General features: G+C 40.5%; 1 protein-coding gene across 4 annotated transcripts; it reads right to left on the bottom strand.

The window, feature by feature from the left end:
- Positions 1-1,875: 1,875 nt before the first annotated feature.
- pik3cd (phosphatidylinositol-4,5-bisphosphate 3-kinase, catalytic subunit delta) lies at positions 1,876-22,565 on the bottom strand. 4 transcript variants are annotated; one of them, XM_034145070.1, is made up of 23 exons: positions 22,284-22,565; positions 20,989-21,163; positions 19,992-20,220; positions 18,778-19,010; positions 18,434-18,610; positions 17,418-17,570; positions 16,745-16,834; positions 15,533-15,754; positions 13,336-13,432; positions 12,806-12,936; positions 12,665-12,715; positions 12,394-12,561; positions 11,908-12,029; positions 11,292-11,435; positions 11,109-11,208; positions 10,118-10,284; positions 9,532-9,638; positions 8,961-9,039; positions 7,937-8,104; positions 4,289-4,412; positions 3,345-3,490; positions 3,126-3,258; positions 1,876-3,046 (listed from the first exon to the last, which is right to left on the bottom strand). In XM_034145070.1, the coding sequence occupies exons 2-23, from the start codon at positions 21,127-21,129 to the stop codon at positions 2,909-2,911; spliced, it is 3,120 nt and encodes a 1,039-aa protein (XP_034000961.1). In that variant the 5' UTR covers positions 21,130-21,163; positions 22,284-22,565; the 3' UTR covers positions 1,876-2,908. The 4 variants fall into 4 exon arrangements, with proteins under 4 accessions (XP_034000961.1, XP_034000960.1, XP_034000962.1 ...); XM_034145069.1 differs by having other exon boundaries at positions 22,302-22,565; XM_034145071.1 differs by having other exon boundaries at positions 16,745-16,831; positions 22,302-22,565.
- Positions 22,566-22,588: the final 23 nt, after the last annotated feature.

Raw genomic sequence — 22,588 nt, 5'->3', positions numbered from 1 at the left:
CTGTATCAAGATTGATGCAAAAGTGACATTTGACCTTTTTAGAGAGGTTTAGCCAAAAACACTCCACCTCTGAGGTGATTTGGGTGGAAATGTTTTTTTTTCCATATCTCTGGAACCCATTGGTCGATTTTGATGGTTGACACCTCTTTCTGACCGTTAGAGCCAATAGAATCGAAGGGGGAGTCCCCCACACACACTCATTGTGAAACAAAATGTGGGGGCTTTGCGCATGTAATTTTGCATTAGAGTGAAGCTACACTCTAGCTCTGACATCTAGAAACGGAAGAGCATGGATTATCAATCTCATTGCTCATGGATTATCAGAAATAATTTCAAAGGGACACAGACACATTGGATTAACCTATGGATTAACTTCAGCAGCGTTTTTATCGTTTTAATGCCATTGAAGACCACTTTGGAGAGACTACAGAGCCAAGGTAACCTTGTTAGCATTTTTAGCTACCTAGCGTCAAATGTTTTGATGTCTGTTTTTGCTTATAACGTCGCGATTTCGTATAATTCCGTGATAATGAGGGTACCCATCGATTCTGTGTGACCTCACGATGTGAAACGATGTCATGGATGTGGAAAAAAGATAAATAATAAGGTTTTGTGAGTGATTTTCGGTGCAGTAATCTGTTAGCATTTTTCGCTCGTTGCTAATTCAGAGGCTCAGTGTTAGCATTGTGGGTTTTCTTTAAAAAAAAAAAAATGATCAGTTAGATGAGTTTATGTGTTTATTAAGTGTTTCTTACTCTCCGAACAGCAAGTGAACCAACTTTAAAAACAGGATGCAGATAAAGGTGTATATATATAGCTGCACACATGAAAATAAGGCATGAACATTTATCTGTTTGTATCATTTGAAAGAATTCATGAATAATAATCAAGTATATTTTACTATTTGCAAAATTAGCTCATAATTTAAAGACTTACTCCTCCTGGCTTGAAGCAGCAGTTTACTGAGGGACATTGATGAGCCATATTACATTACATGTTAGACACTTTTATCCAAAGCGAGTCACATACTCAATACTGTGGGCAATCCCCACAGGAGCAATTTGGGGTGAAGTGTCTTGCCCACACAACGACAAGCTGACTGCAGTGGGGTTTGAACCTGTGACCCCCTGATCCCAACACCAAGGCTCTATCCACTGCGCCACACGCCTCCCAGATGTAAAGCCTAATACCCATATTGAATATTTTAGTATCTTAAGGAAAATACAATGTATTGCTGTGTTTTCTACAGCCACTCTTATGTTCAAGTCATGATTGTACAGAGATGTATAACAAATATCATATGACATTTAATGCAAAAAGGAAGGGGCATCCTCTTTTTGCATGACTGACAGCAAGATATACAGCATGTAAAGTATCCAGAATGCACAATGAATTGTTGAATCACACAGCAAAAATGTATAAAGGTGTTTGACAATACAAGTATGAAATCTCTCATGGCACCTCAGTTCAAAAAAGCAATGGAAATTACAGTGCATAACTAACACACACACACACACACACACACACACACACACACACACACACACACACACACACACACACACACACACACACACACACACACACACACACACACACACACACACACACACACACACACACACACACACACACACACACACACACACACACACACACACACACACACACACACACACACACGTCTATGGCTAAGAGATTCCTAATCAGGTCCTTACAGCTAATGTTTTCAGAAATATTCTCCTGACCCTTCGACCAAACATCTTAGCCTAGCGCCTAAATTCATTATTTTTCAGTTGGGATGCCAGCATTAACACGGAAAACAAATGCAAACCGCTAGCCTGGCTCCGTTCATAGGTAAAAACAGTCCACTTATACCAGTACCTAAAAAGTTTTGTATGCTTTATTTTGTTACATTTCTACCGAGCCAGCCTAGCCATTTCTCCCTGTTTTCAGTTTTTAAGCTGAGCTAAACTAAGCTTAGCGAAATTAAGAAATGCTCGTGTGTTAGCTCCAGATTCACATTCAATAGGCTGTCACAAGAGTGCAATACATTGTTTTATCCAACCCTCAGTAGCAAAGCAAATATGTTTTATTACCAACATGTAATGTCTATTTCTTTAATGTGTAGTAGCTGTTTGGTCAGGGTCTGCTGAGTTACACATCCTGTTAACCAGGGGTGTTATCAAAATAAAGGTCCCATTTAAAAGTATCTCATTGTATATAATAAACTGTAAATGTAACAATGCTTTCTGTGTACTGGCCACATACTGCACTTCAAGGCAATAATACACAACAGTACCGCAGTAAAACACAACAACTTGTTTAAAATATCCCTCATGGCTTTGTACAAACACTCCAGAGCTACCGGGTTAAATAAAATAAAATACAATCAAATAAACAAGACACAATTGCGTATATTGTTGAGTATACTGACATGAGAGGATATAACACACAGCCATTGAGGGTGGTAACGGTAAAATAAACTTGAGGTGAAACTGTCGCTTTGTTATTGAACTCCGTGACTGAATAATGTCATCATGAAGTTTTGCTCCCTGCTGAGCGATGCAGTTGTTGAGATACATTTTCAGTGTCTGCTTCCTTTCAGGACAATATTTGCACGTGCAGGTGGCTTTTCAAGTAGCGAATTTAACACATCAAAAAAGCGTGTTTATAATTGTTGATGATGTCCTTGAGTCAAAGGCATTCCCATGGTTTTATTTTCTTTGGATGCCTCCACTTAGTAGTTATTTACCACAAATTGGCCAGTCAGATGTAAACATGTGCAGAGAGTCTTTGAATGCCATCAATAAAGTTAAATATTTGATTGTGTTTTCTTCCAGTTTATCTCCACAAGTTAAAATCCACAATTTTTGGTCATTCATCAGGTGTCCTTGGTCCATGGTTTTCAGGGTCTGTTATCTTTCGCCAGGGAGTGCATCATCCAGTTGACCTTGGTCTTCCAGCTTTCCCGCAGAGCCTCGTTGAACTTTACTTTGAAATTCTTCAGTGCCTCTTCCTCTGATTTGCCCAAAGCTAGTGAGTCCTTTTGAAAGACAATGAACAAAACAATGTCAACACTATGATAGCCCTCATAATTATCATCAGTGATTATTGTTGCATACCTTTAGATACTGGATGTCTTTGAAGGAGGTGAGCTCTGGCAGTCCTGCTGCCTTCATCATAGCGAAGAGGTTGACGAAGAGCGTCCCGTTCCGACACAGGATCTTGTAGGCCCGCTCGCAGTACTCCCTGAACCTGACAACACGATCACATAATCAGACATTGCTTCTAAAATGTGCAAACAGAATGCTACATCAGTAAGGAATCTAACAATACTGTACCTCTCAAACTTCTCACTGTTGTTTGTCCTTCCTTGTTGGATCACATGGACAAAGTCATAGGTCAAGATGAACGGCACACGCTCCCTGTTGATCCCCAGTTTCCGCTTGAAGTTGCCCAGGAAATGCCCAAAGTCAATGTGAAACAGCTGAGGAGCAAAGGTGAAAATGAGTTCTGAATCACTGACCACAGGCACATTTGTTAAAGACTGACAAAATGCTGAATGACCTATAGGTTTTCAGTGAAAGGTGACCTCACCTGACAAAAAAACGTACTGAGTATTGTTAAGATTGCTAGACATTTTTTAAAACTCATAACCCTTGTCTTTAATAAATGTGTACTTTTTAAACAATAAAAAGGAACAGTTCCCCCCCAAAATATTGTTTTCCTCTGACCAGTATTGCTATTTATTAGTCTAGAATGTTAAGCTGTGAGTAGCCGTGGGTTGGAGATATTGTCTGTCTGCCATCTCTCAAATATAATGTAAGTACAATAGATGGCGCTAGGCTTGTTGTGTCCAAAGCGACAGAAAAATAAACAACAGAAATGTCTCTTTCCAGAAATGGTGACACAGAAACTCAAGATAATCCAAAGACTTTGTTGTGAGAAGTTCAATGTAGGAACTTTTTTCTACCAACCAAACTACACTCCCCAACTAGTAAGCACACATATTGGTAAATTACACCAAAGAAATACAGATTGTTGGATATCAAGCACTACTTGTTAGAGTAAAAATATATATTTTTGATTTAGGGTGAAATGTTCCTTTGAGCAGTGACATCTACTATCCCATTATTTTTGGCCAATTGTATTAAGTGTTACATACTACATTATGAAACAGAGCACAGACATGTTGCCACACATCTCACACTTTTTGTTTAATCGCCCCCTTGTGGTAGAGTTTAGTGCTGTAATGTGATGAAAGATATCACAGAGGTAACCCCACCTGTCCAGTTTCCCTGATCATGATATTGTCGTTGTGACGATCTCCAATGCCCAGGACGTAAGTAGCTACACAGTAGCCAGCGCAGGACAGTGTGAACTCTTCTATTGCCTGCTCCAGTTTGTCCCTGGTGAGAAAAAAGTTCAGAGAAATAAGCAACAAAGCAAGAGTGGGATTTTTTCTCACATGTTTATTCATTAGCATATCATATACCCCTCGTTGATTAGCTTTTTCAAGCAGTATGAAAAAAAGGTTAAACGGTTAAGAACACTCTGTAATGTTGTTATAAGCATATATAGGTTCACCTACTGAATAAAAAGAAGAATGAATGAACTAAAGAAAGTGAAAACCATAAAGCAAATTCAGGCAGTAGGCGTAAAGATTCCCACTTAAAGTATTAGCCTACAGAACAGTACAGCTTACAAAGAAGAAATTAAATTGGATCCTTTTACCTCAAACATAATACGCTCTTTTTTGGGTTTTACTAACATTGTAATCCTGCGAGAAATGTAACAGTAATCTGATTACGTGTTTTTTTAATGTTGCTTTGGACAATCTCAAGGACCGCCTTCTTTCATCTACGTAACATTGCAAAAATCAGGCATATCTTGCCTCAAAACGATGCAGAGAAACTATTCCATGCATTTGTTACTTCAAGGCTGGATTATTGTAACTCTTTATTATCAGGGTGTACCAAGAAGTCAGTTAAGTCGCCAGAGTTCGGAAAAGGGACCACATTACTCCTGTTCTGGCTGCCTTACACTGGCTCCCTATAGAACACAGGACAGAATTTAAAATTCTTCTTCTCGCCTACAAAGCCCTTAATGGGCAGGCGCCATCTTACCTTAAATAACTCATTATACCCTACTGTCCTACTAGGGCATTGCGTTCCAAGAATGCACGGTTGTTGGTTGTTCCTAGAGTCTCTAAAAGTACAATGGGAGCCAGAGCCTTTTCTTATCAAGCTCCACTTTTGTGGAATCAGCTTCCAGTTTGTGTTCGGGCGGCAGACAGCCTATCCGTTTTTAAGAGTACGCTTAAGACCTTCCTTTTTGATAAAGCTTATAGTTGATAAAATAATCTAATAAGAGTGCATTGACGTAGACACGTTGTGCCTCTTCACCTATACATCTTAGTTCTTACTCTTTTTCCTTACTGATGGTATGTAATTTGGTTTTGTGTGTAGACGGTGGAAGCTGGGAGAGGCATATACGTGCCTTGATCCCTGCCAAGTCGACGCACAACTGTTGATTGGTGTCAGTAGCAGAAACACTTTTTAGGAGCAATGCGCTCATGGTATAGATGTCATTTGGTTGTGTGTGTAGACGGTGGAAGCAGGGAGAGGCATATACGTGCCTTGATCCCTGCAGAGTCGACGCACAACTGTTGATTGGTGTCAGTGCCAAAAAAACGTTTAAGAAGCAATGCGCTCATGGTATAGATGTGGCGCATACATCTTAGTTCCTACTATTTCCCCTCACCCTATCCTAAGGGAGTGCATGTACGTAGACACGTTGTGCCTCTCCATCTCTGTTCCTTACTTCTTACTTGCTACCCCTTTCCCTCAACCTATCCTAAGGGAGTGCATGTACGTAGACACGTTAGTTTTGCTGCTATAGGCTTAGACTGTCGGGGGACACCTTACTTCTTCCTTCTGTCTGTACCTGTGTACTCTCATGTTCTGAATAACCCAGCTTCCACCAAATGTCTTTTTGGTGTTTATCTACGCCGGGATCCTGAGTCGTGGCTGATCCTGTTGCTGCGGTCCTGTGTCCTGGATCCTGAATCATGTGTCCTGGATCCTGCATCCTGAGTCCTGGATCCGGAGTCCTGGATCCTGAGTCCTGGATCCTTAGTCCTGGATCCTTAGTCCTGGATCCTGTGTCCTGGATCCTCTATCCTGAGTTCTGGATTTGAGTCCTGGACTTCGAGTCGTGGCTGAACCTATCACTGTGGGCCTGCCTGACTCTCATCATACTACTTCCCTGATGGCTCCCACAGGATTATGGACATCCTCGTGGATTCATCTTCTTATTATAGACACATGCATTTCCAAACATTTGGTCTACCTATGCTGTAAAATGTATTCTCTCTTCGATTTACACACGGCATCTATTGCACGTCTGTCCGTCCTGGGAGAGGGATCCCTCCTCTGTTGCTCTCCCTGAGGTTTCTCCCATTTTCCCCTTTAAACTGTGGGGTTTCTCTGGAAGTTTTTCCTTGTACGATGTTAGGGTCTAAGGACAGAGGGTGTCGTATTGTCATACTGATATTCTGTACAAACTGTGAAGTCCACTGAGACAAATGTATTGTTTTTGTTGTACACACTTCATACAGACAAAACATGACTAAAACTAGAATCAAATATAATTCGGCAACAGCTCTGGATAAAATCTGTGGCTCTTAGCAGCGTTTTATGTTGATATAATGGACCCAACGCTGAGTTCCTGGAGTTTAACCGGGTCATCACTTCTAGAGACATTAATACAATATCTTCATTGTATAAGATGATACGGAGCCCTAAAGGGACATGGAAAAAAAAAAAAAAAAGAGAAAAAAAAGTCTGGATAACGGGTTAGTTTCTCGTGCGCACGAGAAACTAACCCGTTATCCCGACTTTTTTTGTTGTTGTTTTTTGAGAAAGTTACCGGTGCGCCAAGGAGGAAGTGGAGCACACAGGAGATAACCATTTCATCGCAGACTGTTATCTTTACGTGGGGAAATGACAGTGCATACATTATTTGAGATATATTTCAAACTCAGACTTGATTTTAAGGACATTTCGGCCAGGGGTGTGTGGTTAAAACGTAGCAGCCTGTGGTCACTCCAGGAGGCAGCGGGACGTGTAACTCTGAGAAGAGCAGCACCAGCGCGCAAAGAGATTTTACGCACCGCCTACACTGTGTTTACCTTCATTCGAACAGCTAAAGAGTGACCGCAGGCTGCTACGTTTTAACCACACACATCGAACTGCCCGATTACTCCCCCTTTTATTAGTTTTATGAAGGAGATGTCCGGTCACCGGTGTGTGTGTGTGTGTGTGTGTGTGTGTGTGTGTGTGTGTGTGTGTGTGTGTGTGTGTGTGTGTGTGTGTGTGTGTGTGTGTGTGTGTGTGTGTGTGTGTGTGTGTGTGTGTGTGTGTGTGTGTGTGTGTGTGTGTGTGTGTGTGTGTGTGTGTGTGTGTGTGTGTGTGTGTGTGTGTGTGTGTGTGTGTGTTTGTTCTGAGTGTTTGTTTCCCTTTAAAACAGCAGACTCTCCTGTTTTGCCAATCCGGTGCTTAAACAAATAGCCCTACACCCCTGGCCGAAATGTCCTTAAAATTAAGTCTGAGTTCGAAATATATCTCAAATAATGTATGCACTGTCATTTCCCCACGTAAACATAACAGTCTGCAATGAAATGGTTGTCTCCTGTGTGCTCCACTTCCTCCTTGGCGCACCGGTAACTTTCTCAAAAAAAAGAAAAAGAAAAGAAAAGGGATAACGGGTTAGTTTCTCATGCGCACGAGAAAGTATCCCGTTATCCCGACTTTTTTTTTTCTCTCTTTTTATTTTATATTCATGTCCCTTTAGGGACTCCATAAAATTACATTATATGACATTATATGACTTCAAATAAAACCATTATGTAAAAGTTGCCCATCATACTCACTCAGGATTCTTAGATTTGAGCCAGTTGAGAAGGGCATCCTTGTTGAAGGCAGCGGTGGCGGCACTGTTGCTGCTGTTACGCTGGATGTTGGCGATGGTGTCGGAGTTCTTCACAACTTCAATGAGCCCCATCTTGTTCCCAGTGGACAAGCAACCATATGGGATCATCCTGTAAATGTATGGTGAAAGTAACATTATTAGGTTGGTCTAGAACAGGGGTTCCCAACCTTTTTTCCCAAGAGCCCCCTCAAATGACTCCTGTTGGAAGTTGCGCACCCCCCCCCCCCCCCCCACACACACACACAAGGGGGGGGGGGGGGGGGGGGCGCAACAGTGGGAATTAAAGTTTAAAAGTCTAAAAAATGCTACAACTACTGTCACAAACTGGATGAATGTGAAGTATTTTGTTAAAGGAGGATGAAAGCGTAATTAAGGAGCACTATTGGAGTGACTTTGATGGTTATTGGACTCAGGATTAATTCATTTGGATTCCTGCTGTATGAAGAAATTAAAGGACGGCGCAAGTGGAAACAATTCACAAAGGGATTAAACTGTTTAAAACACATGCTCAAAGTAAGCCGGATTTTGCCGATGTGTTTATGTGGATTCAAAAGTCGTAAATAATCTACAAAATGGAGGAGACCGATCTGATCGGAGCAACTGTGACAAATAATCTGAAACCGGCATGGGCAATGACTGTTTTAAAAATGCGCTTATCCAGAAAAGCCTGGTTTGGACACTTTACGGGCAGAAGAAACATTTCTATTAAAGAAAGAATTATACATTTCTGTCTTTTTATGCCTATAATAGCTACTAACTTGAATTTGTATTCAAATGTATTAATCAATTATTTTTTATATTTTATTGTAATGTAGAGACAAGGCTTTTAGTGACAATCATGTATTGCGTTACAATTATATGTAAAAAGAAAAAAAAAAAAGTCTAAATATGATATATTTAGACTGCGACCCCCAGGTTGGGAACCACTGGTCAACAGCTGCTGCAGAGAGCTGCTCCCACGTTACCTGAGATCCAGGCCTTCTTTCTTCCATAAATTCTCCATGAGCTGGATCATCTGGAGGGTCAACATGTCTTGGCGAAGATCTAGGAGAAAAGTAGAAAAAAGTATATATTTATAGAAAAAAAATATATATCTTGATTTTATTGTCAACATTTCCTTTTGTTAGATTTCTATTAAAATAAAAAAGCATTAAGATAATGTAAATATGTAATGAGAAACATTTTTAAAACTGTGTTCATGGCAGCATTTACTTCATGATTCATCAAGCCAAGGACTCTGACTCTTCTGACAAGATTCATCAAACTTAAATGTCATGCTAACTTTACACTGGTATTGTTTGTCTTTTCCAAACCGGCTGGGTATGTTTATCTTTAAGCAAGGCAAGTTATTTATTTAGCACCTTTCAACACAAGCCAATTCAAAGTGGTTGTCACAGGCTATTTTAATGTGTAACCTTGCAATTGTTGTGCTAAACTTTAGTCAACTTTAGCTTAAATCTTGACACTATGTAGCTACTCTATGCTAAAGTGTGCTGAATGTGTGTGGCCATGTCTTCAGATGTTCTTGTTTCTCACCATCTCCGCTCTTGAAGATGATGCCAACCATGTCTTCTTGAACCTTGGGGTTATACATCAGCCAGATCGGCTTCATCTTGGAGTCCATAAACCTGCACCTGTCTGCACTGCAACCACAAACAAACTCAATGTAAACATGTTATCATTATAACAGCGACAGGACCAAGACTGCAGACAAGTGTATTGTAAAGTTTAGAACATTCCTGTTTCACAAAATACATTGCAGTTTTTAACCATGGTTACATTTTTACTTGGCGTTGTTAATGATCTAGGCCTACCTAAGAAATTGTAAAATTCGGTCAAGGACAATCAAGTAAGAGCCAATATTATTTTCTTTAAAAATAAGGGGATAAAGATGGTTTGGGAAAGAGTAAAAACACTTCATAATTTCAGCTGTGAGAAAAAAACTGTAAGATGGCATTAAGTACAATTCTAAATCAAACAAAGTCTACTGGTTTTGTGATGATTATGGGTTAATTGTTCTACTGTATATGCTAAGTAAATGTCATGTTTCGTAATTCAGTAAACATAGAGAGTGACCAAAGCTAACCCTGAATACCCAACCGTTTGTGTGCATGTCACTAACCAGATGTCAGCGAGGATGACGCTGGGGTTGAGCGGGGACAGCAGGTCTGACAGAGCCTCCATGTACGACTCCTGTCTGATACACAGCTTCAGGTCATCCGCTGTCATCTTCTGGGAGCCCGACTTCACAAAGTCACTCAGGGCCTTCATTTTGCCCAGGGCCTCGATCTGTGTGGGAGAGATAAGACTGAGATTTAGTACAAAACAATATCATTATGTGACCTGCTCCATCGAAATCAGTCGCATTGACCCGAAGACACATTTTGAGTTGTATACACTGTTGGAAAGAGGAGATTCCTAGCTTTCTAATGATATCAGGATTGTTTTTGTACTCCAAATATTAAGCAAAATATGTCACATTATATAATGACTGTCACCGCGTCGTCATTTTGAGAAAAAGGCCTTCAAAGTTTCCTCTTCTCTGGAATCCATCGATCTGATTGATTATTAGCGGAGCAAATGATCAAAATACTATGGAGGGAAGATATTTTTGTTTGGATTACTGGTCTGGGGGAAGCTCGCGAGTGTGTGTGTGTGTATACGTGTGTGTGTGTTTGTGTAATTTTGCGTTTGTGCGTATTGTGTTTGTTTCCCGGGGAAAACACTCACGAGAAACACCGGCTGTTGTTATGCCTGCTGTAACGGACCCTGCCGTGTTATCTATGATTACTATACGCCTTACATTCATAACTTCAGCCAGAGGGAGGGGAAGCAGCGCTGCGGAACAGCAGAGTGGCGAGTGAGAGCTGTCATCTTCCCTTTACAAGCTTCAAAAATGTATTTCTCGTGTGATTTTGGAAATAAAAGTTTCATATTCTCAAAGCCAAGACTTTGTTTATTTAAAATCAAACAAAACACCCGAACCCCGAAAAACTATTTTTTTACGCAAATCCACGTTTATTTTGAAATGCGAATTCCGACTGATTTCGATAGAGCGGGTCACATATAGTTTCTGAGCTTGACGTCAGCTTGTTTTAGTGTGATGGGATTACCTGTTTGGATAAAAGCTTGATGTGGTGGATGTTTCCTCTGCAGTATGCTTCCAGAATCAGACCAAAACGTAAACTCACAGACGCCACGTGAATCTCTGACCTACAGTAAACACAAGTTCTCTTGTCAAACAAAAGGGTGCAGATGCAAGCAATTTTGTGTTTTTCTGCTGGACAGCATCTCACCTGAGATGCCAAAACAGGAAGTGTCCTATCCTCCAGTTGGACAAAGCCCTTTCCAGCAGGAAAGTGGCGAGGTCACAGTCTAAGTAGGACTCATACTTCAGGACCTGGACCAGCTGGATTAGGTACTGCAGCAGTTCAGCATCACTGTGGGGAGGAAGTTTAAAGTCAAAATGTGTGATGCTATATAGATATGAGCAAAAACATGCACATAACTATAAAGGTACAGCATTTATCTATTGCAGATTTCTGCATGGTGTATCTTCGTCCCACCTGCCAAACAAAGACATTTTGAAACTGTAGCAATTAACTCTCCCGGCTCCCTTAGAGTCAAGTTTCCAGCAAAACAAAAACATGATTTATGTACCTCGTGTTTTGCCTAAATGTTGTTGATCATAACATATCTGGTATTGCATCATTGCTGCAGATGCTAAGGTTAAAAATGAGATCAAACCTGTCTACTGACATCAGTTTTAGACACTACAAAGGCAAACATATGAGGACCCTGATCATACAGTGATTAAAGTACACAGAAAATATTAGGGTTGAAAAATCTAGAAGATTGCAAGCACCTTGTCTACAGGCTTACGGCATTCGGGATAAATACATGTATGTGTACCTGAGCTTCCTGAGGCATCTGATGGTGAAAGACCGCACGGCTGGGTCGGGAAAACTGTAGTCTAACAGCTCCAGGGCATGGATGGCAGGGAGGTCCCGCCAGTTACTCAGTAAACTCACCATCTGAAGAGAATACAATTTACACTTTTTACTATAATGAGAACAATTAACACTCTTATGTAATAACGACTTACCAAATAAGCACAACTGACTTTGGTAATCGCCTGATTTTACTCTAGCAACGGCTTGACGATTATATTTTTGGTTTAGATAGAAAGTACTCAATCATCAAGTCAGTCAGTTGTATTTAGAGTAATGAATAGTATACAGTATCTGCTAAACATTAAGAAATGAGGCATCGTCTACAGCCCTATTGATTGGAAAGTCCAGTCTGACAGTGGTTTCTCAGGACTAGACCTTTACACGAAAACATGTGATACACTAAATACATTATAGTAAGGAATATATATAAAATCTCTATTAATACCAGAACTACGTCCTCGCGCCGGTTCCACTTGGTGATGAGGAGCAGCTTGGACAGACTTTCATGATAACGGTCACGGACTTCTGTGCGGAGCTTCCACAGAAGGTCCTTCTCATCCTCAAAGAACTCTGTGTAGTTTTTGTTGTCCATGATTTCTTTTAGTTTCACGAGCTGCAGAGCGCAAAATGCCACAAAGACGTACAAATATGTGGTTAGCAGGTAACAGCCTTTAACTGAGTGAGAATAGTGAAATGTGAGGTGTAGAAAGTCCTACCTCTTCCTTTGTTGCATTGGCTGCTTCACCATTCTTCTCCATGTCACCCACCTGACAACAGATGAGAATGTGTTGGACTCACTGCGATACAGATAAGACATTTCCGTATGTAAACAAATAAATCCTTATGAGAAAAAGTACCTTGTCCAGTGGAGGGTAATAGAGAGGATGTGGCCGGATGTTTGGGAAGCGGATGAGAAGCCCGGCAGCACTGTCTACATTTGGGTTCTTCTCCACCGTTCCCATCGGGTTGAACAGGTCGGTTTTGTCATCTGTGATAAAACATTTATTTATTAAAGTTGCCGTTTGGTAGATGAGCTAATCATTTTTCTTGTAATCTATTCTACTAACTAGTGGCTACATTTTCATATTCATATCACTCCAATATCTCCAAAATCAACAGTGGGTTTTGCTTTTCTAACAGCAGAGAAGCATAAAATCATTTTAGCGAATACAAATATATCCATAATTTAGGTTGAAGTTACCAACTCTGATTACTATATCTTTAAAAGCCTATTTTGTGCGAACACGTTAGGTGTTAATGTGTGGGGTTGTGATTGCGCCACATGTCATTTTCACTGTGGGGCTGCCAGGCGCTGAGGAGAAAGCTGCCGACATGCGAGTTGTTTTTAAAAAGGAGGAAATGCAGAAAAGGGAAGGCCTGCGAGTACCAGGAACAGACGGCCATGTGGACAGGAGGAACTCCCCAGTCTTCAGCTGGTCCTTGTAGTCGAACACCATGGTGTTCACCCAGGCTATCGGACAATCCTGAAGAGAGGGACAGGGAGGACATGGTTTGTTGTTTGGCTTTGAAGACCATCTGCAGGCAGTAAAATCATGCAAAAAGCAGGAGAGAGATAAAGAGAGAGTACGCTAATTTTAATTTAAAGTGTCAATACAAATTGAGGATCAGATTTACGAATGTAGATTTTTTGTTTTATCAATACATTTTTTGTGAATAATATAACTTATTTTATTTTATTTCTATTTGTATTCCACACACTATTGTCTTCTCATTTTGCTGTAACTCCATCATATACAATGTTGTTGTTTGTTTTAATCTGTAAAGCCCACTGAGACAAACATGTTTTGTGATATTGGGCTATACAAATAAAGTTTGATTTGATTAGATTATTTCATCGTTTGTAATAATTTGCCTCCACATCTAAATTAACATCCATCTGCTTTTTTGAAAGCAGAAATTAATCATAGGTGCAAACATTTTTCTATCTAAAAATATATATTTATGATTTTTTTAAAGGTAAATTACTTTCATCAATTAATCTAAAATGTATTGAATTATTTTGTTATCTTCCTAGTATAACATTTCCTTTTGCTATTTTGTATTCAAATCAAAAAGCATTAAGATTACGTAAATATTTATTACATTTTTAAAGGGTGTTCATGGCAGCATTTAATTCATGATTCATCAAGCCAAGGACTTTGACGATTCTGGTTCAAAACTAATTACATAGCAATAATATTAGATATAGTAAAAATAAGATCTAGGCAGTGACTACTAAAAATATAACATGACTAAGATATTTGTTTAAAACAAAAACACACACATTTAGACTGAGTGCACCAGGCTGAAAAAGAGACTATGCACACTAAACCAATAACAGCTAAAATAGCTCAACTGCTGTCTGTCTGAAGGACTTCTCTTACGGGCAAAAGAAGAGAGAAGTGGCTCAGAAAGCAGAAGTGGCCTTGATGCACATAAACACACCTGGGCACTATGTTAGGCAGACCTCAGAAACATGTTACCCACAACGCTTCAAAACAATAAGCTGGACCACAGTTGCAGAAAAATAAGGGGATTTTGCTGTTGTTCACTGTACTTGTCAGTGTACAGTGAGCAGTGTGTGAAGTCTCTTAGAATACTGCTACTGCTGTCGTAGTTTGGTGCATGAATTAAGTAAATGACAAGAGGATCGATTACTTTAAAAATGTGTGCGTCTGTTGGCATGTTATCTGTGTTACTAATATTGGCACTGGTTACATTTGACCAAAATTATAATAGTTAAACTAAATCGGCCAGTCGTTATTTGTGTCGATGCTACAGGTTGTTCAGTTTTGTTGTTTCAATTGTCTGTTTGTTTTTTAACGTGATGTCATGGATAGTTGGTCCTGTGTTTAATAAATATTTGCACATTTACACATGTAGAGAAGATCAGACACTGCTTCTGCAACGTCAATGTTTATCTGTACTTGTCCTTTGCAAAAGAATCTTGATTTTAAATATTAATAGGAATACATTTTTAATGTAATAAGACGGGGACTGATAGAAATTATTCATTAATTATTTAGACTGCCAATTGTTTTCTATTAAATAACACAACATTGTTAAAAAATTAAGCTAGAGATGACAGTTAAAAAGCATATTTTGTCTAAGCAACAGGCTTAAATTATAATATATTTAATTAATAGAGCAACTAAAAATGGAAAGCCGCAAATGTTTGGTATTAGTTGCACAGTTCTTTAGACCTTAACTACTCAGTTCAAGCCTTAACCCCGAGCAGAGGAGCTGTTACCACGCGTGGTGATTGATAGGATGATTTTGGAATTCCTTGAAAATGTTTGTCAATTCCTTCCTTCCTTGCAGTGATGTACAGATAAAAGAGCTGAAGCGGATGAAATGTTAACCGCAGCCTTGCCACGGAACACACTTGCACAACCAGACGCAGCAGCACAACACACCCCCGCAGCACAGCACTGACTACACACACTACGCAGCAGAGAGGAAGCAGATCTGTTTGTGCTTGCTAACAACTTCACACCCACGACCACCAGCCCAATGCACTCGCCTGCTCCATCACAGGTTGTAAACTAAGCAATGAAAACATAATGAGTTTTTGACAAACTCACCGCTTTCTTATGCTTCTTTTTAGTGCCGCGGGGTTTCTTGGTCTTCTCGATGACAGCATAGAGTGCAAAGCACAGGCGGCTCATGCGAGGCAGGTCAGCCACGTTTATGTCAAACTCCAGCTTTTGATCCCACAGCGGCTCAGAGCACACGGACACCTCCATGGTTGTCACCACCTTACAGAGGAATTCGCTGCCATGGAAGAGGCCGGCCTGCACCACAAGCTAGAGGGGAAACACAGACACAAGCAGTATGGATGAGATGGACATATCACATGGAGTTTGGATGCTGAAAAGTTTGCAGATTTACAGAATTCACGAGATGATTCAGAGTTTCCTGTGTCACGCTATGAGTCAAAGGGTCTACACAATCATAACGTAAGCAGGTCGCAACGCCTTTCAATCCTATGCAAAGTCTGTCCAAAATGATAAACAACCACCAAAGTCAAAATTCAATATTGTGGGGCCATTAAGCTTGTGCCTTTTGCCAAATCAAGATAGTCTAAAGCTATATTACCAAATATATGAGTGGTTATTCTCCCCCAGGGCGTGTTTTCTAACCTCTGCCTGCCAAATGCAGACATGACTGATAATTGTGTGACAGGACACATTTGCTATGAGTCATGATGTGCTCTAAGGCAACAGCCCGGAAGTGCACTTACTCTTAATAACCCATCTCAACCGTAACATAGTTAGTTATGAAATGACTCACAAACAGAGACACGCATTAACAGAGTTCCCTTTTCACTAGTTTCCTTATTTGTCAGGGGAAAAAAAGGAAAACTGAGAAAAAGTGAATATGGGGTATTCTTGGACATTTCTACATGGACATATACAGGGAAACAACCTTTAATGAACATTTTGAAAAACACTAACACTTAGGTCATGGCCAATCTGCAGTAGTAACAAAATGCGTGCAACGCTTTCAAAAAAAGAAGTGCATTGAAAGCGAGAGGGGTGACAGGCTGCAGTCTCTTTTTCTTAGAATCTAGGCCTCAGAATGAGATGTAAAAAAGCAGATAGGCCCTCCCCACTTCCTGTTTTGAAGTTTCAACCAACCGCCACGTTGAATTATGGGAAACGTGTGGTCTGGATCATGTGACCCTCTGTCATTTACATGTCAACTTGCTGTTCCTACAACTGAAATTGAGATATTGGTAAACAAGTGAATGCCACATTTCATTGAGCAACAAACCCACGCAAAACCACACCAACCTTCATTCCTTCGTCGGCATTGACTCGGCTGCCCTGCAGCAGGTGAATGTAGAAAGGCTCATTGATGGACCATAGAGAGGAGGTGTTCTGCTGCAGGAAGGAGTCACAAGATAGGACATTTTATTTGTATCCCCTATTCTTTTCTAAGTCACATAGAGCTTTCGCAGAAGTTTAAAGCCGCAAAGCTCTTGCTACAATTTCCTGTTTGGCAACACGACAACAAATAACAATGACACTTTGAAGAACAACAACAAGAAAGGGGAACACACTAGAAGAAACTGAAATAATTAATTGAATATATAACCTCAGTTTAACTCAACCTCAATTCATTTTAGACAGGGGCTTAGGAGGAAAAGTCCAAAGGCAAGAGAAGAGGTAATTCCTGGACACTTCTGTTCACTTTCAATAGAAGTATCGGTACCTTAGACATTTATCTGGTGAAGCCATTCAAACTTGAAAACACACAATTCACTCTACAAGTGGAGTTTCAAAGTAGCCAATATGTGCTATATGTCAAACTACAGTAAGAGGAGTGAAGAGTAAATTATCAACATCCTGTTGCACAGCACGTTTCAAGTAGGCCAAAGTCCACAGTCCTGTCGAGGAACAACTGTGACGAGCGAGGGGAGAAAAAAAGTTGCCGCTCTGTTAATGAAAGACGCGTAACTCTTACCTTCTTCAGGGGCAGTGGAGGGGGTCTGGACAAGGAGCGGTTTCTGTATATCTGGCTGCACAGGCCCTGGTCATTCTGATACTTGCGGATGGTGGAGTGGTGTACCATGGTGACCAGAGGGTTTTGGCCATTTCTTATACAGTGGAAGATGTACTGTAAAAGAGAGAGAGAAGAAGAGGTTGTTTATAGCCACCAGTCAGCTCACCCACAGATATTTCCCAGTGTTCTGATAGCACTGGTTAACTCCTGGAGGCTGTTCATTTGCGGTAGGTTAATGCAACTGAAATCTCATTATGTGTGGATGGATGCAGATCCTTTCTGCAGGGCTGCGAGACAGATATGAGTCACCCCTGCAGGTTGATGGAGATTTGAATTCAACAGCAGAGTCTTGTGCCACCAAAACCTTGACTCACCTCACTCCTGTACTGACAATCATTTCAGTTATTATGGACCACCCGCACAGAACTCAGGCAACATGCAGACAAACAACACTGAAAATAAAATCACCTACAACCACTGGGAAACAGCTCTCAGATCAGATTGTTCGCAATCATTATCCACATATGTATTAAAATCAAGCACAATTATCCTTTAAAACAACGTCATGCAGATATAGGCAGCCTGAGGGATTTGAAACAAATGTACAGTAAGATTATTCAGTGCTTGTTTGAAAGAATTGTGGAAAACTACATCTGGTCTAATGCTGTGTGGGACCTTCTGAAAAAAGTGCTGGAAGATTCTTTTTTTGGTGTGGTGATACTAGAATATTTGCTTTTTCACACTAAACTCTGTTAGGAATAATCACAACACCACATATCAGCAAAAAACACAACAACATAACTAAGAAGTATCATGTTAGAGAGATTTTTGTGTAGATGGTTTGTGAAAATAGAGGGTCAAAATTCAAAACACAAACAATATGATGGAGGAAAATCATCTACAGTCTGACTGATAACCAGAAAACAAAGCTAAAAAACAGAGCTTTATTTCCACACGCTGTTGCTGCAGTTACTCACTTTGAACTGGCACAATGGATGTTTCCCGTAGATGAACTCCCACCTCCCGTTGACCTGCAAGGTGAAGTCCTCCGGCTCTTGTCGCACGGAGCGAAAGACCGTGGCCTTCTTCTTCAGGGCACTCCTTATCAGAGCCACCGGGGGGTCCTGGGGGTCCTGCTGCAGCATGAAGCTTTCCTGTAACAGATACATTTATAAGAAATAAAGGTGCCAGCATTACAGAAAATCGAACTTAATGTAGCCTACATGTTGGTGTTTGTGGCGTGAGAGCGGGCTTTCCAAATGAGCTCACATTTACTTAAAATCCGAACCAATATGACTCACAGAACAGCAGATCTACTCACATCTGAAGCCTCAAACATGACATTGATGAACATCTTCTTGGTGTTTTTTGACTTTACGCTCCCATACTCTGGAGGGGAGACGCACGGCTCCAGGTCACATGGGAAGCTGTACTCCATCCACTGCTGCCATGGCAACATCTGGCGCTCCTGAGCCTTCTCTTCACAAAATGCACGCATCTTCGTCCGAAACTCATTCACCTCGTGGTTCTTCTGGGCTTCAAACTCATGGAGACCTGAAAAAATCATAATGACAGTGTCAGAAAAAAAACTCATTGAGAGGAACGCTTTGCACGGGTTGAAAGATTTATTTATAAAAGGTTAACTTCTGCAATGTGGTGGTTTATACTCTAAACTATTTTTCCGGACTGACTGAACAGAAGCTAAGTGAACAAGGCAACAGAGAATATAGTGAAATCTTCCTGCAACTGAAAAAATGAATAAGCATTACTTAGTCTAGATGAGTTTTATTTTAAAGTAAGAAACATTAGTGAGTAATATGTCAACCCTCCAAGAACATTACCATTAGGAATTAAAGAGACACAAATACCAATACAGTTTTCTAACTCTTCTAACTGCTCCAAATAAATGCAGTTATTCAGTTGTCACTCAGCCAATGGGATCATTTCTGCCTCCAGAGCAGCTTTAACTCAGTCTAGTCCCAGACCTCTGAATCACTGTCACATCTTCATTTCATTCATTTTAAAAGTGCTGCTGTTGCTATGGCTGTTTCCCTGAATGGAAAAACAACCGAGCCAATCACAGTTTTATGTGCAGGGATAAAAATTGGGATCGTCACCTTCCTCTGCTGGAGCCTTAAAAATGGTGGCAGAAAAATTAAAGTGGATGAGATCACAGCTGGTACCGGTTAATAGTCTTAAGATATTCTTAGAACTACATATTTCTTAAATCAATGTGTAAAACCAACACAAACACTACAAAATCTTCCTCGTTACCCAAAACAGAGAGCTTTCACCCCTGTTTGTGACAGTCGGACTGCATAAAGAAGTAAAACCGCAGTTCAGTCTGAAATAGCCATTTAGTTTCACTTCATTATCTTATTAAAGGAACTGATCAATACTAATCTGTTTGCATCCCTGACAGTGATTCAGAGGACTGGAACCAGGCTAGAAAACTCTTGTCTTCTTTTTGATAATGAGAGAACCACTAATATCTCTATAAAGCTGCAGAACTCTATCAGAGAAGGACCTGCTGACCTTTGCCGATCAACCAGCTGATCTGTGTGTTGGTGAGTTTTTCCACCCGGTCGCCCTCCCTCGCCACCAGCCTCAGAACACACATGAAGGGCCGTATGTCGCTTATGCGTCTCCATTCTTCCTCCAGTTCCTCTCTCTCTGCCGTCTGGTTGATGCAGGTGAAGACGTATGCGTCGGGATCACCCAGAGCACTGAAGAGGGCCTCGCTTCTGGCATTTTTCCAAACCATCTGAAACAAGAGACAGCAGCAACACATGAGGTTGAGAGCAGAGCGTTGATGAGCTGAAGTGTACAGCTTGTTCGCTGTGAAGTGTGTGCTTGAGGGGTCTTGTAAAACAAATCGTATAGAAACAGTTATTTAGAACAAATTGACTGGTATCATTACTTTTTTTTAAACTGTCAATAAAAACACTGATAAAGAGTAACAAAGGCCATTTGAACTATGATTTTGCAAAGATATTGATCCTGGGTGTTTTTGAACATTTTCTAAAATTCCATGTGAATTCCCCCAGTTGGTAAGACATTTAATCTTTAATCATCTTAACAGCCTCCAAGATTACCATTACTTCACACAGCTTAATCAAAAAGCCTGAAGTGGCAGAACTGTTGGCATAGAAACGGGCACATTTAGCACACCGAGGAGGAAAGCTGTAGCTCCCTCTAATAGTTGCATCAAACTTCAAGATGAATGAAAAGCACCAGCAAGCATTGTTCGAATGTTATCATGTTTTAATTAGTTTAATGTCTGAAGGGAATATTAAGTCAACCAATTTGCCTAAAAGCATATTGAGTAAATACTGTAAATAACAACAGCATTTCACAACTGTGGTCACCAGAGCCGCAGTGCTGCACACAATCAATTGCAATCTATGAGAAACATAGTGCTATCCTCTAACAGATAAGATATTATGATGACATTATTAACATAGTCTCTGAAGGTTTTTATGATTTCTAAAAGTAGCTATTGATAATTACATGTGGATGAGAGGGGACATACCTTTTTGAGGGTTTTGATGGTGTCGTTTGGAGACACAGGGAATTTGAGAAAGATCCCAGTCGGCAGCAGGAAGTCCATCACAATCTCCTGGTCCCCCTCCTTCTCCCATTCCTCCTGCATCCCATACTTCCCTGGGGGCATGGTGACGGCCTCTCATTTACCGTCAGCTCCTCTGCTGCTCACCGGAACAAAAGCCAGCCGTCCAAACAGAGGAAACACAGCCAAGGTTAATATGTCCACTATTAACATCAATGTTACTGCACAGTGTGTGCTCATTAAACCGTGGAGGATTTCTCTTTACAGGGCAATTTAATGGAATCACAAAGCACATGCAGTGTTATGACATGAGTTACTAAATAAATCACACAGTAAACAGTAGTATTAAACATTTTCACCTGATCCCTTCCTACATCTCCACAATGCAGTTTTAAGCATATATACACAAGTAAAACAATATTTTAAATGTTAAATTAAAGCATTATTGTTTCGAAATGTGTGTGTTTTAGAGTGCTGCTTTCAATTGATAATCCACAGTTTAATGCCTTCAGTTAACGTAACCCATTTAAAAAGCTTAACCCTAACAGACTGGATGTTCTAGAATAAAAGTGTGCTCAGGCGAATAAGGTCAAATAAGGTGAAGACTCACTACAGAGACACTTTAATCCACTGATTCATAAAAACGGATGTCCTATTAACTTAACAGTTCAGGTATTGTATGGTCATCTTGTTGATGTGGGGGGAAGGACCGTGTCTCTAATGTGTTGGTCATGTTTGTACAATACGATTCGAAGAATGATAACATCAAGGCAATTGTATGTCCTTTTGGTGTCCAAGGAGGACAGGAATGATTATATCTGATATACAACAGGTGCAGTTATGTAAGCATACTATATGTTTTTTTGTGTTGTGTCTGTAAAAAAGCAACACAACAAAAAAATAAAATAAATGTGACGTCCTGATTCCTGCAAATGTATTCAGCTGACTGTTCAGACTGAAACTATTGTATTACTAATTGTAATTTTCTATAGGTTTCCATAAAGTAATTCTACACTATTGATTTTGGTAAGAGGAAACTTGCCCCGTGAACACGCTGCATTGTTACTATCTTACTGGCTGATTCACGCATACGTAAAGATGTATTTGAACGAACTTACCTACACTATGCATTTTATCACATTATAAATGAGAAACATATTTGAAATCAGCAACGAGGAAATCTAACAGATGATGCACAAAACAACAGTGAGATTTCGCTGTCAGAGTGAAACTTATGTATGACAGCGAGGCTTGCCAACCTGTTAGCAGACACTTGCCTGTCAGCTCTGCACGCCGGTCATCTCTTCATGCTTTAAATCCAGCGAAGATGGACGCTGTCTCTTCACGGTGACATGTCTCTCTCAGGATGTATCGGTGAAGTTGAAGTGAGGTGAGGTGCCGCTCAAACGGACCGACACGGCTCCTGAGAAGCGGCGAAGTGTTTCCCTGCGTCGGTCCAGTGCGCTGTCATTCATGCAGTGATGTAGCAGCACCGCCCGCTGCGGCTCGCTGCGGCTAGGGACCGTCCGCCAGCACTTCAGGCGCCAAGTGAAAGTACGTGTTC

This window comes from Trematomus bernacchii, unplaced genomic scaffold, assembly GCF_902827165.1.
Source record: "Trematomus bernacchii unplaced genomic scaffold, fTreBer1.1, whole genome shotgun sequence".
Lineage (NCBI taxonomy): Eukaryota > Metazoa > Chordata > Actinopteri > Perciformes > Nototheniidae > Trematomus > Trematomus bernacchii.
The sequence above is the reverse complement of the archived record's forward strand: the minus strand, read 5'-3'. Positions and strand labels throughout refer to the sequence as shown.